General features: G+C 40.5%; 1 protein-coding gene across 1 annotated transcript; it reads right to left on the reverse strand.

The window, feature by feature from the left end:
* Window positions 1-198: 198 nt before the first annotated feature.
* Window positions 199-19,998, reverse strand: LOC310707877 (pancreatic triacylglycerol lipase-like; the record flags this gene model as incomplete). The annotated part of the gene is made up of 12 exons (XM_083505335.1): window positions 199-354; window positions 1,955-2,122; window positions 7,984-8,095; window positions 8,824-8,953; window positions 10,573-10,691; window positions 13,588-13,707; window positions 13,796-13,915; window positions 14,395-14,503; window positions 15,570-15,704; window positions 16,590-16,715; window positions 17,240-17,394; window positions 19,911-19,998. The coding sequence occupies 12 exons, from the start codon at window positions 19,996-19,998 to the stop codon at window positions 291-293; spliced, it is 1,446 nt and encodes a 481-aa protein (XP_083361461.1). The 3' UTR covers window positions 199-290.
* Between the last annotated feature and the right edge of the window lie 380 nt (window positions 19,999-20,378).

A 20,378-nucleotide genomic window follows, 5' to 3' on the forward strand; every position in this document is an offset into this window, starting at 1 on the left:
CACGAGCGCATGAGGCTGGAATGTGCCTCTTCTAGGCAAACATTCCCCTGCAGTTTTGCTGCTGTGGTCTATTGCAGCTTAGTATGCCTATGTTTGGGTCTTTTAAATGGAAAAGGCAACATTTTCTTTTTTATAAATTAGTCATCTCTTTCACATTCTAGTACAGAAAAATTATCACATAAAATAATACAAAAGCAGTTAACAGCCAAATGTCCTAGAAAGTGGACTGCGGAGGATTATGACTTTTTATTAAGATTTGCATAAAAGCTTTTGCTATTTTTTCTTGTTATTCAGCATGGTGTAAGTGTTTGCAGAACATCTTCTCTCACTGTGTCACTACCACAGAAATTGTATCTGAGGATTAAAAAACACATATATATTCATTAGTTTAAAAGTGTTAATGTTTCATTTTTATTGCAAGTCCATTTTAGTAGAATGTTTTAATTTTGCATCTTACGCTCCTAGAAAATGTAATAAATACAGAGTGTGCATTTATTTAATTTTGTATCAGCATTTTTTATAATTGTGTTGATTTTATCTTCATCTATTGAATATCTCTAATGCTAGAATAATGCTGGTTATTTAAAGAACATTCTAAAAGGTTACTTAAAGAATCTTTTTTTGGGGGGGGATTTAAGGCCCAGGCTTTTTGCAAAAGGAATATTATACATCACCACATTGTATCCCATTCCAGGGCCTTCTTATGTCACTGGGACCAATACTAAAGTACTTATTTCCTGCAAGGAACTACCCATGTTCATTCATTCTTATACTTTGGTCATATTTGCAACGTCCATGCAAACATCTTACAAAATTCCCAGCAGTGCACTAAGGCAGGTGTTAGGAACCATTAGCCCTCCAGAGGTTGCTGAACCATGACTCTCATCATCAGTAGTCATTAGCTGCTGGGGCTGATGAGAACTGTAGTTCAACAACATCTGGAGAACCAAAAATTTCCCACATCTGCACTAAGGGAAGGTTTTAGGGGCACACTCAGCAGAAATAATTGGAAGGTTCCCAAACACAGTAGGGCTGCTTGATTGCACTTTAAACTAAGTGAAATTAGACACCTTACAATCTAACCAAGGGAGGCCCATAAGACCACAAAGTCCAGAGGGAAGGGCCATAAGGCAATTCACTTCAGCGGCTAACATTGCCTAACTGAATGAATAATGATAACTGAAAAACTTACATTTAAATGTCCATTCCTAAAGATACTTATCTGGGAGCAACCTTTGCTAAACCTAATGGAGCTTATTTCTGAGTAGACATGCAGGGGGTTGCTGTTCATATAATTTATTGCTACAAAAATTAAATTAATTTTAAATAACACATTGGACACACAGGGGTTTCTGTGTAAGAATGTATAAATCTGCCCTGCACAACTATCAGTTTTAAATGCAACACCCTAACAATAGCTAAATCAAAACCACAAGAGTCAAATTATGTTCAACATACACACTCTTTCCAATACTATTTTTAAACATGTATGCAACCAATGCCAAGGCTAAGAGAGATGTGAGACTATGACTGGCCCAAGGTCACCCAGTGAGCTTCATGGCCAAGTGGGGATTTGAACCCTGGTTTCTCAGGTAGGTCCTAATCCAATGCTAAGCACTACACCATTGGTTGTGTAGCATGAATGGCTAGCCTGTGGCTTTTCAGACATTGCTGGACTCCAAATCCCATCATCCTTGACCATTTACCATGCGGGTCAGGATTGCTGGGAACTGTAGTCCAGCAACAATGGAAAGACCACAGGTTTAGTCACCCCTAAATTTGTCTTTAAAGTATTCAAAATATACTAAAAACAGGCTACTGATTAGTATCTTTCTCCTCAAAACTCTCCTGCAACAGTGTTGGGCCTCTGGTCTATTTTGAAGATAATTGTATATCTTTAATAGATATGTATGGGTTGGTGCTTTTTTGTATAAAACAGCAAATGGATACATACACTGTCCCATCTTCTCCATCCTGTACTGTAATCTTTGCTGCTCCCAGTTTGGGCAAAGTTGGATTTATGATATTGTTGTTCCACAGAAATTTAACCTTAGTAACTGATCCAACATTAAGTTGTACATCAATTAGGTGGGTATAAGTTTCATCAGGTTGGAGTTTCCCCCTTGGAGAGAAAAAATATGATACAAATACACAAAGAGGTTCTTTTTAAAAAACACTTATACATACATATGTCCATCTTCTCCATCTTGCACCTGAATCTTAGAGGCTCCCAATTTGGGAAAGGTTGGGTTTATGATATCATTGTTCCAAAGGAATTTAACTTTAGTTACTGCTCCAATATTGACGTCTATGTCGGTGAAGTTGGTATGTATAGTGCCAGGCTTCAACATTCCCCTTGAAAAATAAAAACAGGTAAGTGATTTCCTTCATTATTGACTGATCATGCTGTGTCATGGTGAAGGCTAATTGACACAAGAGGATGTGTTGGCCATTGGTCCAGCCACTGTGGTTTCTAGGATATTGTGTTCACAAGTGCATCATGTACTATTCAGTACCTAACATTGTAAGAGGTAACACACATAATCAGATTTGAACATCTCAATGGTGTTGTCACATCTGAAGATACCAACACATTGATCTGGCTTCTTTTCCATCAGCTCCTGAGAATTTCACTTGCAATGCAGAAAGGGTGAATTCAGACAACCACTAAGTGAGAAGAAGGAATGCAAGAGTTTACTGCAAGAGAGGCCTGCAGCTCTTGCCCACATGGTAACCCTAGGGTTCCCATCCTCCATCGACTGTTTTGAAAAATTGGGATTACTCAAGTAGAATGATGAAGCTGGGTTTAGTGATTATGGACAACCACCTCTTAAGTTAGCACAGCAAGGTGAAAAATAGGGAACAAGGCACACAATCGAGTATGAGCAAAAGGTGCAAGGATTACTATTGCAATATGTACATAAGAAGAGAATTCAATTTTAAACTTTCCAAAAATATGGAGAAATGTAGTAAGATAACAAGTAGCCAGCAAGAATGGTGAGAACCAAAAATCATGTGACCAGCAACAATACCAAGACCCAGATGCATTTCAATCCACTAGTGGTCTTGCTCAGCAATTATCGTTGTTGTTGTAATATAAATTTATTTATTTATATGCCACCCTTCACCGGAAGATCACAGAGCAGTTTACCACAAAACACAAAAATTACCACAATAACAAACAAAAACAATACCTCACCCACCCCAGTTTAAAAGGCCATGGACTCTGAAATGCCTCATAAATTGGAAACTGTTTTATATAATGTCAGATAGTCCATTTGGGTCAGTATATACAAATCTCAATGTTGAATGTTACTTGAGGAGAATCATTTGACTGGTCTTTATAGATATCGTGAGTTGACCTGTAAAGTATACAAGTCTGACTAGACCTGACTTTGCCAGACTAAGGTAAAAACCCTAGTCTGATGAAAAATTATTGACAGGAAAGTATCTTATCCATAGATTTTTGTGTGGAGATCTATAGGTGAATATGTCTTGCTCTGAGGTGCATTCCAATGCCCCACATTGATTCTAGGCAAGTTTATTTCAAGAGGAGGCAACACTACCACATCTCCACATGGTTAGAATCACCACAGCCAACTAGCACCTTTAAAGTGTATAAATTATACAAGATGGGGAGATGAGAAGGGGATCAGGGGGGCAGCCCCTCCCCTGACCTGCTTTTGAAGATTGGAATGGAACAGTAAACACAAAGGCTCTTTGAAAAAAACACAAAGATCCTAAAAACTATGACAGCTTTATCCATGTAGATCTCAAAAGGTCCCTCAACTCTATGCATCCATGGAAGACATGACATGGGCAGCATATATAGTTGGATAAGCATAGGCTCATTTAAGAAAGCCTACAGTCCTTCAGGTGATTTGGAGCAGATTATTATACAGTATTGCCTGGGGAGGTGCGAAACCTGCCAAAGGAATGCTATAATCCCAGTAGATAATGTATTGTCTAGACCACGATGGAGAAGAATGAGGGCCAAATGCATGAAAGGGATACAAAAAATGTGCACTATATATATGTGGGTTTGTTTACTACTGTGTGCCAGAGTTTCTTTCCCCCTCCACCATGCTTATATTGCATGACAGACAGGTGATATTTGGCTTAGATTAAAATGATTTATTGTAGAAATCATTTAAAATGTCCCTGCTATTAAATCTACTTTTCAGCACTAAAACACATTGCTGCTGGCTAAACTAAATAAATAGCAGGCTGGAAAGTGACATTTTTGAATAGCTATAATGTACCAGGGCTTTTAGCTCAGACAGTCACAGCAAACAAAAAGCGGAAGCTTAAAATCACATTTCGGAAAATACCAGAGGGGCGTTTTCTCCCTCTTAACGCAGATGACATTTGAAAATAGAGTGACTAACGTGAAAAAGTGTGGGTGGTATGTGTTCTAAATAATTTATGAGACCAGGACAGTATTCGACAAACAAAATTCTACAGCATTGGAAACTTTGGAACTCCTACCTATTGACATCAATTAGGCACCGTTGTTGTATTCCTTTCAGCACCTGCGTAAAACATTTTCACTTGGATAAGCCTATCCAGACACATAAATGTTGGTGTGCTCTAATTTCTTTTTTAGTTTACTGCTGATTTTAATTGTTTTTAAAATGTTTCTAATTACTTGTTGTCAGGGGTTCAGGAGCAGAGGCGAGGGCAAGGGAGGAAACAGAGAGCGAGGGGGAGGAGGCAGAAGAAAAGATGAGTGATGACGACGACCCGAGATCTCCGAGTCTTTCCAGTGAATCAGAAGATTCACAGAAAGGAGCACCAGTGGCCAGGGCAAGGGGGGAGACTAGGGGGACACCCCAGGAAGATAGAGCCAGAGGGGACTCAGAGGAGAGCAGTTGGAAATCGGGACCAGCGTCACCGCCAGAGAGCAGGGAAGAGGAAGGGCGCCAGGGATCAAGCGCTGGCAGCTCACAACAGGAGGGAGGGCACGAGTCAGGAGTGGCCACACCTCCATCGGGGAGCGAAGAGACGGTTAGACGGAAAGTGGAAGGTTGGGCGCGCGCGCCAAGTTCAAATGCACAGGAAGGTGGCGCAGTAGGCAGCCCGGAAAGGGAGCCAGGTCCTAAAGCCCGGCGCAAGGAGACAGGAGGGTCCGGGGGGTCAGCGTCAGAAGAATCCCGGAAGGAAGAGACCCCGGGGGGCAGAGGGACCCAGAGAAGAACAGTCAGGCGGAAAAGGTGGAGCAGGGCTAGGATATTAAGTTGGTGTACAAGGGGCGGAGATTCAGACGAAGCTTCGCCGATCTAAGCATAAGACGTAGAGTTGCACGCAGCAGCTTGAGAATGGAAACTGTAACTCAATAAAGACTTTTATTTAATGATCGCTGGCTAGCGTGATCCTCTGTGAGCTAGGATCTGGAAGCAACCCTGACACTTGTCTTTAACTATTTATATAGATAATTGTAATATTTCTTGTAAATTGCTTAGAAACGAGATTCAGTCAAGCAGTATATACATTTTGTTAACGAAATTAAAATGCCCAGAAAAATCCATGTCAATAAACGTGATATCACGAAATTAGATATCACTTTAAATTAAAACCCTGACCCATTTCTAGTTTTGTTGCTAGGAATTTCTTTCTGTCTTTTCAACCATTTATATATCGCTTAGCACCATCATCTTTAAGAGCTGTGCAGTATGGTTAACATGATGCAATAAAGATAAAACGACTTAAAACTAACCATGGAATGAGAAAGCTGACTGAAAATGCCCACTGAAATAAAATTTTAAAAGGGCCTCATTTGATTCTGGAATTTCAACCGGGAGGGGATCTTTCTGATATCAGCTGGGAGGGAACTCCACAAAACTGAGCCATGGTTCAGTTTTTGCATCCAAAATTGTTGGTGGGTTCTCAGGTCGGCCCTATCATTAGGAGGAGTGAAGCAATGGCCTCAGGGTGGCAGATGCTGCTCTCCCCCCTCCCCCTGTGTGTAGGGGGTAATATATTGCCTCCTCCTGGGCACCTTATAAAAACGAGCTGTGAGAAAATAAAACAGGAGTCAATAAAGGAAGGGCTTTTGGTTGAGGAGGGGAAACAGAAGAGTTGTGTGAAAGTTGAAGGGAGAGACCTAACAAAGAAGGGAATGAAGCTGGAAGTGAAGAAAACAGAAAGGCAAACTCTGATAAACTGAAATATCAAAGAGAGAAACTACCACCTACATGGCAATGGTTAACTGACATTATTGATCAGTTTCTGCTAGAAATAGTGAGGCAAGTGCCTCAGGTGGCAGACACTGGAGGGCTGGCTGTTCCTCCTGAAACCCTGGGTCATTCTCCTCCGTTGGAAGACAGAACTGGGTCTTCCACATGGCTTCTTCCAAATCCATTAAACTAGGCCGCTGCCCTTGGATACTGTGGGGGATAGCTGTCCCATTGCCAGAGCTGAGGTAAATTTCAACTGCCACACCAGTTGGCCTATGGACATGGGGAGGGTTCTTGTCATTTGCATCAGGGGCAAAATGTATTGGGCTGGCCCTTTCATTGATGATCTTTTTCAAGAAATTTGAGTTGCCAACTAACCAGCACTGGTTTGAGGCTAGGCAACGGAGGGCCATTGTCAGGGTTGGGTCACTGTTGGCTGTTGCCAAGCAACCAACTGTGGCAGGGAGCTGGGTCATTTATTCCGCCCTTTCCTCAGTCACCTGAGGAACTGTATTTAAGTTTTATACTGATTATAAATAATTCCAAGTCAGGCACTCACAGGGAAATGTGCAACTTTGCCCATGATGTTAAACTGGGGGCAGAAAAGTGTAAAAGAGGGCAGGGTTCCTGCAACTTTACAGCTGAGCTGAAGAGGGAATTTCAGCAGGTGTAGCCTGCATGACTTCTACACAACTTTTAAAAGAAGGTGCATAAGCCCCATGCTCTTATGGACCCACCCATCTTAATCAAAAACTGCAAATGTACTGTGAAAACCACCACAACAGGGTGACTGGGCAGCAAAATGGCCGAAAAGAGTTCCTGTAATTCAAACTGATGTGGATTAGGATAAGAAACACACTGATTTGATATACAGTGGTACCTCGGGTTACATACGCTTCAGGTTACATACGCTTCAGGATGCAGAATCCGCTAACCCAGAAATAGTGCTTCAGGTTAAGAACTTTGCTTCAGGATGAGAACAGAAATCGTACTCCGGCGACGTAGCAGCAGCAGGAGGCCCCATTAGCTAAAGTGGTGCTTCAGGTTAAGAACAGTTTCAGGTTAAGTACGGACCTCCGGAACGAATTAAGTACTTAACCCGAGGTACCACTGTATATGATCCCTAAAGTGTCAGTAATTAGTAAATTTTGTAACCTTTAGTGTGCAATCCGAATTCCTGGCACAAAGGTTGGAGGGCTGGTTTAGGCTTATCAGCTACTATACCTTGACTGAGTAAGGATCCAGTGGATCCTTGGCTAACCCAGCTCTGTCCCTTTCTGCCCCCACAAATGTCTTCTTTCAGGGGCTTTTGCTTGCATCTGCCTGCCCACATTTTGGCAGGTATAATAGGGCTTTTCATACTGGAAGGGTGCACCTCACTCTGGCAGAGCCTGGCAGAGCTGAGTAGAGCTGAGCAGAGCACACTTGAGAAGCAAACTGGGTTTTTGCTGCTCTGTTATTTGTGTTTATTTTTTCATTTGTATCTATATTTTTTGTTAACTACCTTAGAGGCTTTATTGCAGAAAGGTGGGTCATAAATTCAATAAACAAGTAGGCTAACCAAACAGAAAAGAGCTCTTGAGGTTAATGTAGAAAACTCCATTTGCTAGAAAATTGTTAGAAGATGAAATAGAATGTATTGTAATGCAATATGAATCTGTTGTTTAGCTTTATTTGCATTTCTGTTCGCCCCATATGAAAAGAAAAAAATATCAAATATCTTACAAGTAGAAAAAGAGAAACAGAAAAACAAATGTCAAGTAGGAACACATATTTTAAAATCTAATTTTCTACCCACCGTACTTACTTGAAAATCTGATATTGCTTTGTGTTCCCTCCACTTCCATATAGGGCAATATTTATGTATCCACGGACACTGCTTCTTCCAGACAGAGTGACTGATATTTTGTACCTCCAACCTGAACAACACAAATAGCAAGATTTTGATTTTCATCAGGCAAGTTCCTATGATTCTTGACATTTAATTCTTCTTCGTCTTAATTTTGTGTGTTGATATCAGATATTTCTTTTATGTGAAGGATTCAGACCAGAGGAACTTTAGCCATCATTTGCAAAACCAAATGTATTATGCAATATCCTCTTTCACTTCAAGTTGTGGAATTAATTGAATACTTCTCTAGGCAAAGAGTATGGCTCCAGGCTATAGTTCCTGGCTAGGGCAACTGCTTTGCATGCGGAAGGTCCCAGTTTCAATCCCTGGAATATCAGCTGGGACCAGCTGGAAAAAACTCTTGACTGAATCCCTGGAGAGCTGCTGACTGTGTAGACAATACTGAGCTAGATAGACCACTGTGAATCAGAACACAGGTGCTCTGAATTATGGCACATTTGGTGTACATCTGATTCTGATCTCTGTGCACAAAAGCTTGCTTTGTGTGTGGCTCTTGCTTGCTGAAACACTACACCTGTCTAGGCACAATTTAGCAGCATCTGAAGTGTTGTCTTGGCTTTTGGGAAAGATGCTGCCTGTTATCTAGGATATTTTTTGCTCCACATACAAGATGGAAATCCAGACCAATAGAGCAAACTGTAATCTTTGTAACAAACTATTGTTTCATACAGTTCTCTGAGCTGCCAATATAGGATGAAGGTCAGCCTTCAGAGTTTACTCCAAAAGTGAACTTACGGGCAAAATCCTTGGCATCTCCAGTGTTCAGATAAAGCTTTGTAAATGAAGAGGTGAATCTGCCTTTAGATTCAATTGCATAGTGACCCATTTTAGGGCATCCACCATTTGGACATGGGAAGCAGCCATCCTAGTGAAAACAGGAAAACTCATTTTATTCATATTGCAACAATTATTTCTCTCACTTGTTGCACTGTTGGGAAGCCATACCTAATAACTGTTCAACACCTCTTTCATTGTCCTGCCCTGGACAATTGACTGCTTGTTGTGGCTCAAAGATCAACTTGGAGGTCACGTGCCGGGGTACTGCAAGGTACTTTAAGGGCCCAAGACACAGACCCATGACACAAATTTGCATATGCTACTTTTTATGTACAGATTCCCTTTGGCAAATTAAGCTCTCCACTATGGAGTGTGCCAAGTTGTCCTGTAGGCAAAGTGGTGCTTTTTAAAAGGTATTGCAAAGGCAGGACACCCAGGGCTGGTGCAAAAGTCCTCGTGGCCCACTCACTAATGCCTTACCTGACCCATGCCATATTCTCAAGACATTTCAGAAGCAAATTAGTACATAGAAGAGAATTAAGGCAGCCTGCTGTCCTTAAACCTATTATAAAAGTCAAAATGCAATATCATTATAGAGCCTTTGTTAACTAAGCCTTGATTCTAGAATTCACCTAATCTGCAAGCATTAATTGTGTGTGTCCCTTGAAGTTGTTCTCAGTGGTCTACATTATAAGAATGTTTGCATGGTTGATAACCCTTTAAGTTTAAGATGATAGAAGTTACATTGTACATGTCTTTCCCTTTGCCGTGGGAAAATACCACCCTAGAGTTTATTTTAGGACTTTTACATTTGAAGAAGTTGACAGTTCCTGTTCAGAAAACAATGACAATAGTAATATGAATCTAGATTCAGGTAGGTAGCCATGTTGGTCTGATGTAGTCGAAATAAATAAATAAAAATTAAAAATTGTCCAGTAGCACCTTGGAGACCAACTAGGTAGTTCTGGGTATAAGCTTTCGTGTGCATGCACGCTGAAGAAGTGTGCATGCACACAAAAGCTTATACCCAAAACTACTACTATTTATTTCAATAGTAATATGAAGTTAATGTTAATCAGTCTTCAATTCTCACTGTGACTGCCTTGCATCATTCTGCTACTAGTCCAGTAACCTATTCCCAAGATTCCAATTATTCTTTTATGGACCTTGACCTGTTGTACTGGTACAACTGCCTCAGAGTGAGTTGGTTCCCATGGCTTGGCATTACATGGTTGAGTCTTCACATCATGTGCTTCTTCCTCCTCTCATTCATTGTGCTTAATTGGTTACTTTCTGGTTTGTGACAAACTACAACTTACAGTTGCATCCCAGCTGGCAAACTATGGTTCGCACTTGCCCTCCAAACCAGGAATGGAACTCATGATTTGCAACTGGTTTGCAGTCCCAGCATGGAGGGTAGTTGAAAACCAGTTTTCTTATTTGGATATACCGGTAATTGCAAACAATGATTTGAAGCAAATTAAATGGCATATGAGAGGGAAGAAGGAGGATGAGGAAGACCACGTGAGCACAGGCCTTGTTCCTGTTCTCCTAAGGCATGGTTTGGCATTACAAATGACCAGTCTTTTTCTTCACACATAACCTAGTGTCAAGGGATCTTAGCAAACTGGAAAACTGCATTCTACTGCATGTGCATGATGAAGCAATAACATGAGGTGTTGCTCCTGAGATACACAAATAACATACCGTTTCAAATAAGTTGTATGCTGCACAGGGGTAACCCAAAAATCCATCTGGGAAGACAATGCTATCTGAATAATACTTGTAGCTTCGCAAGTGGTTACAGGCCACAAAGTCACGGGTTCCTGTGCAAAAGAAACTGCTGTTATGTGCTATAGTTTACTTTTTGATTCTTCTTTGTATCATGTGCTTTGACCAAGGCTATATGCACAGCTTCTGCTTTTATCCCCCTTTCTGGATTTAACTAAATTCTCTCTAACTGTTCACAACCACATTTCAAGCAATGGTAGATTCCAAAATACCCCCTTGTAAGATTAAGAATGCATCAGCATTGGTGGGATAAGGGAAGCAAAAGATTGGTTACACTGGGTTACTTTAGCTCATGTTTGTTTTGCTGCAAAACAGCAACAGTTAGTTGCCTCTAAGGTTTGTTCTCAGCTTGTTGCTTGTGGTTCGTTTGGGGAAGATAAACCATGAGCCTAAGTTCAGACATAATACTAAGACCAACCATGGCTTAGGTTCCAGTAGCATGAAAACTACTGCAAAGCATCCATAGTTTTCAAAAACTGCACTAGCACACTTCTTCATTCATACTTAGCCATGGTTTGGCTTAGCATTATGTTTAAATCTTAAATCTGAGATTTGACTTCTAGTAGTATCCCAGGTTTCATATCCTGTATGTAAATAGTCAATACCTGTTGCTAATATAATCCTTGATTCTTGATTCAGTGTTTTTGTAACAAAATTGGTATTGAACAGTTCTTCAGTCTTTGACACTCATAGGAAAAGCCACTGGAAAGTATTCTAACCCTGCAATTGGTCCCTGTATCTTTCTGAGTGGCCTGTGCTTCATTAATAGTGCACAAACAGCATTGGGTACTATGACCAAAATTAATGTTGAGGGTTGAAATCTCATTCTTAACATTCAAAATTCCCCTTGAGTGATGTGTGAAATCGGAAGCATGGAAAACTGATCTGCTTCATCCCTAGCTCACTGTATCTGTTAGTAGAATCCCTTGTTCCTTTTCAATTCCATTTTGAATAGAAAAAGACGTGATAGAATTTGATTATTTTCACTGCCGAAAGCAATAATCACAAATGCAGCAACATACCCAAATATCAAGGTCATTCCTCATATGCTAACACCATTGTCTAGCACTGCTGCCAAGAAACTAAGTAACAGAGATTATGTTCTGTCCTCAATCTTCAAATCATTGGAATAGTTTAAGCTGTATTTATTTCTATCATAGGCAGCTTTTCTCAACTGAATTAATTCCTGTTTGTTTCTATTCTGTATGCTAATTAGGGAAAATATTGGATGCAACAGAACTATAATTAAGTAGGTGTCTTTTTTATATCTGCCATCATATTGACAGATTTTATGCCTGTTGAATCAGTGTAATGGAACAAGTTTTTCATAAATGAATCAGATAGGAGGTTTGGGGACATATAAGGATGACAAGGTTTGGGATATTTTACTAAGGAAGATTCATTAACACTTGCTATGCTTCTATAATGCAATCTTGATTTGTGGGATTGACAAGAAAACACACTGTTTTTATTGCTGTGTGTCATGATTTCTAGCCCTGGACTATATTTCATTTTCTTAAATTATCAAAGATTGAAAATTAATAGTAAATTCAAAAAATATCACACATGTACTTATATACATATTTGCTAATTATCAAAATAAGTACATAACACAAAACATGTACACAAATTATCTTCCTATCTACTATATATTTTGAAAAGTTGCTTATCTCTTCAGTATGGGTTGTATCCAATGCTAGTCAGAATTGATCAACTGAGATTAATAGACATGACTAATGTGGGTTCATTCATTTTAATAGGTCTGCTCTGAGTAAAAACCAGGCTGTGTATACATTACCATTAATTCTGGCTTCAGTGCACTCCCATACAACATGTTTCCTGCATCAAGAGTACATTGAAAAGTCTCCTTTCCTCTCCTTCTGCCCACCCACCAAATCTGCTCCAAAGGGTCCCCTTAAACCTCAGGATCAGATTTCTAAGGGGCACAGTGGGCTGAGGGTTCCACCACACAAGTCAAAGTCTGATGCATGAGCATAACAGCAGTGTTGGAAACAACCCATTCATCTATACAGATTTAAGCGTTCTAAAGTCCTATTAATTTCAGCAGAAGAGATTTGAGTATGTATTTTATTCTCTCATGGAAGTCAGTGGGATTTAAAAGGCTAAATGAATCTACTTTTGCAAGTATTTTGGTGGTATAACATAAAAAACTAAAGAAGGTATTGAACAGTAACCTCCAGCAGACATTCTTTGGTGCCAAACCTTCTGTAGCACCAGTGCTCTGGAGCTTAGTCAGCCAATCAGATAGAGGGCACCCCTATAGCCTACAGTGCTGATCTTAGTGCTCTCAGCTGACCCTACAGCAGTGGTGTCCAAACTTTTTTTGAAGAGGGCCAGATTTGATGAAATGAGGGCCAAAGGGCCGACCAAAGTTGGTTGTTGACCTTTTTTTAGGATTGAAGTTGTTGAGGTTTTTTTAGGATTTTGTGCCAGGAAACTGCCACAGGGGCTGGATTAAACCAACCGACAGGCCAGATTAGGCCCCCCAAACAGACTTTGGACATGCCTGCCCTACAGCCTAAAGCTGGTCAACTCACCATGCAAAGCGATCATAAGATCATAAGAAGAGCCCTGTAGGATTAGGCCAAAGGCAGCATCCTATTCTCATGGAGGCCAACCTGCAAGCAGCACCTGGATTCAATAGTGCTCTCCCCACTTGTAATTCCCAGCAATTGGTATTCCTCTGACCTGACATCCAAGTAGGTGACCATCACTGACTCTTGCAGTTGCAATCAAGAGGAAACAGACATTATAAAGCTTTTCCTTATAGGCTGGTCTAGCAGTCAGCAACTGATTGAAGTAACTGTGCAATCCCTCCCCCATCTCTATCTTTAATCCAGCCTTTGGGCTCCAGTCTATTCATGACCACACATCCTACCTCTGTCCCTGTTTCCCTGATTTGATACATACCTTCCCAGATTCCATCAATGTCAACTATTTGTGAAATAGGATTCTTCTTACATCCCGGCATATATTCTCCTCCATTTGGATAAAAATCAAGGTGTCCTATAGCTTGACTTATACCAAACCCTGGAAAGTTCATAGCAGATAAGTATATGTTAAATCTGAAAGATTGCATGCATATTATTGCACATGTTGTATACTGCAGTCAACTTACCCAAGTATGGAATGGTTGGGGCTGAATCAGTATGAATAATGTCAACAAAATCAGCGTGACTTTTATCCAGTCTGACCTCAGTTGGCGTGCCTTGAAAATAGGGTTGAGCAGGATCCAGTCCTATAAACATTTAAATGTTTGTTTTAAGAGATGAAAATTTACGGAATATGTTGAACCACAGTTAACTGAAGTAACAACTAACAACATATTATTGGAAATGGGAGCGGAGCTGGGAAAATTCTGATTCCCATCAGAACAACTTTGCATTCAATTATTTGCCAGGAAATCCCCTCAGACAAATTATCTGAACCTGTGCAGGATTGTAAAACATCTGTAACTGCACTGATCCTGAAATATGCCTATTCTTGTATCTCCAAGGCAGTGTTATATTGCTGGGCTTTCAAATGCCATTCTACAGTAGACTAGGCTACACCCAACAGCAACACATGCCAAAGTACATTCACACTTTCCCATTCATTAAACATTTTCCTCCCAATATACTATATTAAGCTACTATAATTACATAAGTACAACATGGCAGATAAGATTCAAAGTCCATATTGATTGTCTTGATACCAATTTGCATTGCACCAACTTACCAGTTATTCTTCCAATTCCTGGTACTCTTCTTCCCATCTCACCACCTGCATGTGCCCCAAGGCTGTGGCCAATGAAATGAACCATGGATGGAGAGTATCCATACTTTGACTAAAAAAAGAGCAATTGTAAAGAAAACAGCATACACGCTGGTAGATGTGTGTTATGGTTCATTCAGTTTGTAACTCAATCTACACAAACCTTTATCCTTACAAGCTGAATTCAGCTTGGAGCCACTCCATGTGTGAGAGAGAAAGGGGGAGGGGGAGGGGGGGAGAGACTGACTTTACAGGTAGCTTAAAGGTGCTGAAGGACATTGCAAAACTACAGAGTTGAAGAAAGACATAGCATATTTTTGGATTTCATATCTTTTAAATAAGATGCCAGCTAGGTTAGATCAACTTTCCTCCATATGGTGCCCTCCAGCTGTTTTTGATCACAACTCTCATCAATCCTAGCCAGTACATTGACTGGGGATGCTAGGAGTTGTAGTCCAAAACAGCAGGACACCACAACATTGGTGAAGGCAGCATCAGCTCTTAACTGGTGCTTGTTACTTAGCACAAATAATATATATTGAGATGGTCTGTAGCTCAGTGGATATAATACCTTTTGGATTTTGACACAGGAGTTCTGAATTTTGTTCTTAGCTGTGGACTTCTGCTTGGTGGCATTGGGAAAGTCACTATGGTTATTTTGTTTCCTTTTTAAACCATTTGTATGCTATCTATGTATTTATTTTATATTAAGGGTTCTATTTTTGTCTGACTGCTTTGCATATTGCTGCATTAAATTTGAATCAAGTGCATAATTAATATATGGCTTTGCAAATCTTGCCCTAGTGCTTGCGGTAGTCAAGAATGCATATTTAAAACTGAATACTAGGATTATACTTCCTTGCTAAAATTTCAATATTGGCTTAGCTATAAGTGACAACCTTTTCCTCTCCCTAACAAAACATCTTCCCGGAATATGGTAACTGAATTTTGACACTAAACTCACTCTGTCCACCAGAAGATATAATAAATTGTTTCTTGTATAAAATAATGCTTGGAAAAGTATTTGGGTGGGGTTTTTTGCCCAGATTTTATCAAATGATTTAATCTTTCTGGTCACGGATGCCTTCCAGTAACTGTAGGATTCATAACTATGGCATAGTGAATGGAACTGCTCTTACCTGAAGGACATTTACAAAGTAGGCCACCTCAGCTCCCACCACACGAATATTGTTCGATGCTTGGGTGTATGGACACCTGGAACCACTACTCCAGTCTATGCAGATGCAGTTCACATCTTCCACTTGAAACATCCTCTGATGCAAACAGAGTAAAAACAAACTTGAGGGACAGCGTCCTGGCTCTACAAATCCTGAATGTTCTCTTTGTGCTAAAGCACCACTTATCCTATTATTCACAGAATTGTGCTACTGTAGCCACCTTGGCTGGCAGCTGCCTTAGGCCATTTTACCTTTGTCATGTTTCATCGTTCATTTCCTTGTGTTATCTATTTTCACTATACTAGCAAAGTTTGGAGGCAAGTGCTACTCCTAAGTAGCCACAGTGGCACCACACACACACACACACACACACACACACACACACACACACGGGAGAGGTATTAGCATACTTGTAGAAACCCCAAGGTTTCCAGCAATACAAAAAAGATGCAACATGCAACCCTGATTTTCAAACCCTCAGAGTCCAATGATCATTGAATGATGAGTGTTGAGGAGGTGGAAACTGGAGAAGGGAGGGGAAATGGAACGGAGTATCCTAAAAAATGGCAGGGTTGGCTGGCTGGAACCCTGAACAAGAGCACTCCACACTGCAGCATTTCTAGGCCCCACATGGCCTAACTGTTTTGCAAGTGAGTCAAGTAAGAGGAAAATCACTTCATATTTTAAGTATCAGAGCCTCAGAAGCATTTGAGTGTGACACATCTGGCTTCATTTTAGGGTACTGGATGACATGATCTTTAAGTCCCTCCAAGAAAATACTTTAGTTAATCCTGACAAATGAAAATCTGAACTCACAATTAAGTGCAAGTTCATAATTCTTATGGTTGTTGTTGTTGTTGTTGTTGCATGTTCCCTATGGCAAATTGGTAACAGGCAAAGAGCTATGATAATTGTGAGGGCTATATGTCTGGATATGAATGTATTTCAGAGCTATTTCATGAACATAACATTGTACTGTACCTTGCACATGTCTGACAGCCAGTTTTCTTCACCTTGATCTACAAATCCATGGGTAATGAAGCGAGTTATCTTGCTGGCATTAAAGTTTGAATAATCAATCGTTTCTGGATTAATTGCAGTGATTTCCTGTGAAAGGTATGAAAGAATATAAACTTTAACTGCTTCTCCCAACCCACCTAAAACTGAGTGAAAGTACCAAACACCATCCATAATGATTGAGATGTGTTTTAATTCACCCACACTGTCTGTGAATTTCTATATGTTTCACAGAGGTGTTTCTCTGAGGCCACCTCCAGATGACCTGCTTTTTGAGCACTCATCCTGATTTGTTTGCAGTGAGATTAGATGGTGTTGGCCATTTAACAGGCATTCATTAAGATCTGAATGTAGGGATGTTAGACAACATTGTTCAACACTTTCCAGTTCATTTTTCTGCCACTTTCCTTATTGCAAAAAAAACCCTGATACTTTGGGAGAGGTGGGTCTGCAGGGCAAGACCTCCCAGTCAACTATAATTGTGCCACCTGAATTTGCCCATATTGATTGAATCCTACCTGAAAATAGCAAGCCTGGAAGTGCCCTTAGAGTATTATCCCCTTTTATTCTGTGTATGGGGAAATCTTGCAATTTTACATGGTTGTAGGCCTTACTTGGAAGTTATTAGGGTTCTGCTTTGTGTAGAGAAGGAAGCGAGTGTTTATTCTTGTTGGGGACCAAGGTAACTTTGCGATTGGTCGTTGTACAGTTCCAGCCCATGGTATATCATCTGAAAAGCAGCCCAGCCGGTCATAGCAGACTTCTTTTCCTGTTATATGGGGAGCAAATAACCAAAGCGTGAGTGACCAAAGTACTAAAAGAATTCACAGTCTGTCCTTTTTTGATGTTCAGGCAAGCTCATGTGAAATAAGGCAGTTATTTAAGACTGCTTCCAGCAATTGTCTCATGTTCAGAATAGTGGCACAATATAATGCAGAAGGACTTGTACGTGTTAACAGAGCAATTGGTTTGTGAATAAAATGTTTAGATAGGTTCATCTTTCCATTTTGGTTTCTTTCTGTTTTCATTTTTTCAATCTTAAATTTCAATCTTTAAAATTAAAATTCATCAGCATTTAGCATAAATTTCTCCAAAAATACACACTTTTATGTAATTTGGCCAATGCAAACATTTTTGTAAAGCCGTTTTCCTTAATATACTGCACTTTGATGTGTTAATTTCAATAACAAATGCCTTTTATACTTTACCCTAGTATACGCATTTTTGTACACATCACTTACCTGAACAACTGCATTTAAGATATTTTATGGTAAGATAAGGTTAAATAAATTAAGGTAATTTGAATAACAGAATATGGGGAAAGATGGGAAGGATCTGTCGAGTTAATTAATAGGTTAAATTGTTAAGATAAATTATTTAATAAAAATTGAGAAAGATGGAAAGAATTTGCTGAAATAACTAACTAAACTAGAATACAAAAAGGGAGGTGTGAGGAGGTCAACGAAACAAGCAAATGGAAGTTATATGGGATTTGTGCCTTTCCCCCCCTTCTTTTATTTTTTATTTTTTATTGTATTGTTGTATTGGTTTTTATGTTTTGCGTTTTTTCTTCTTTTTATGTATTGTAGTGTTGCTTTTTATTTTTTATTTTTTTCTGTAATTCTGAAATTATTAATAAATATTACTTTTTTTAAAAAAAGATATGGCGGAGATGGGGGGGCCACTAGGGGGCGCATTGGAAGATGGCCGACAATACCATCTCTCCGACCCACACGGTGTAATTAAGAGGCTGTTATGGGAGTAGGCAGCCTCCCTTGTTGCCCCAAGGAAATGGGGAACACTGCCCTTGCCTGCTGTGCCCATAAATCACCCCCTAATTCGAAAGAAGAGGGTGAGGGCCCTAGGTAGAATGCCCCCGTGTGGACCTCGTCTCTCCTGAATGCTGTCTCTGATCGTGCACTAGTTGCAACAATTTGGAATAATTAATTACAAAAGAAGCAAATGCACATATTTCAAGTGAAGAAGGGGAGTGAAGTCTGCTAATTTAAGTGACCTCTGCGAAAGAAGACGACGGGCTGGAGAAACAGGAATATTTTACGATGAAGATACACCAAAGGCTGGGTATGCTGACAATGGGGCTGAATGGGGGGGGGGACCTTTTTTACTTTCCTTCTATGTGATTTACAAGAACCCCTCCTCATTAGAATCGTCGGTTGAACTGACCCAAGCAGGATGATTAAGGTCTGTGTGGAGATAAACTTTAACCAAAAGTATGCTTTATGGAGACTGAGAAGCAATAAGAGCTTTTGGGAATGGCGCAGCAATTAATTCGGAGTCGCCATCTTGCCAAAGGATTTATAGCCGGGAGGAAGAACGGACTTGTTTTCAGACTGCATTCCTAGTGAATCTCCTCAGAGGTTTTGAGAAAGGAGGCAGATTGGTGAAGATTAATGACGCTAAGACTGTTTTGATGTGTGGAAGTGATGTTATATGGAAAATGTCTGGATATGGCTACTGGATAAAAAAATATATATCCACGCAGGATTACAAACTGTTCTAACCAGCTTGCGGAGACTATCAGAGGTCACAAAGAAAAAGTAAAAATATATGAAAATAACAACAAGAGATGTGGAAAAATAATAAGAAAGGACTGGATAGTACTGTGAACATCATAAGGTTAGATTTGTGGACATTAAAACAGCAGTAAGAAGCAAGAAGTTGATTGGATCCCTTCGGAACTTGAAATATGGGTACCCCCAACAAAAATTTAAAATTTGGCTGTGTAATTTGGAATTTATGTAATTTGGTTTGATTTTATGTGATTGGTCGGTTAATAAAAAATTATTCTAAAAAAATAATGATATGGCGGAGATGGAAAAATACTGCCTTTGCAGTAGTTGCAACCTGCGCCTCCATGGAGAGGGAGGCGTCGAAGGTTTCACCCAAACTCTTGACAGAAGGCACTGGCACAAGTTGAGCCCCCGCAAGAGATGGGAGTTCCCCATGCCGTCCCGACCCACCAGAGGTCCTCTGTCTTCAAAGGGTTTAACTTCAACAGGCTCCCACACAGCCATCCAGCCACAGCTTCCAGACATCTGGTCAGTGTGTCCAAGGCCGACTCAGGATGGCCATCCATCAACAGATAGAGCTGGGTGTCATCAGCATATTGATGACAACCCAGCCCAAAACTCTGGACAATCTGGGCAAGGGGGCACATAAAGATGTTAAAAAACATCAGGGAAAGGATTGCGCCCTGCAGCACTCCACACACCAAGCGGTGCTGCGACAACATCTCCTTCCCTAGCACCACCCTCTGTCCCTGACCTGAGATAAAGGAACGCAGCCATTGTCGGACTGTGCCCTGAATCCCCACGTCGGCAAGGCAGTGGTCCAAAAGTTCATGATCAACCATGCCGAAGGCCGTCCCGACCCGCCTCAGTCCAGTTGTCTACGGATATCATCTGTTAGGGCGACCAGAGCCATCTCGGTCCCATAACCAGGGCAAAAGCCGGACTAGAATTGATCCAAGCCAATGTTTCCTCCAGAAACCTACCAAGCTGTTCAGCAACCGCTCTCTCAATTACCTTACCCAGGTATGAAAGATTCAAAACTGGGCAGTAATTGGATAGATCTAAAGGATCTAATGGTGTTTTATTTAAGAGCGGACACACCACTGCTTCCTTCAGCTCCCCTGGGAATGTCCTTGTGCCAAGGGACAAGTTTATGATCTCACCCAAGGGGACCCGCACCTCGTCTGGGCACGCTCTAATCAGCTAAGATGGGCACAGGTTG

This window comes from Podarcis liolepis, assembly GCF_965112155.1.
Source record: "Podarcis liolepis genome assembly, chromosome: 5".
Classification (NCBI taxonomy): domain Eukaryota; kingdom Metazoa; phylum Chordata; class Lepidosauria; order Squamata; family Lacertidae; genus Podarcis; species Podarcis liolepis.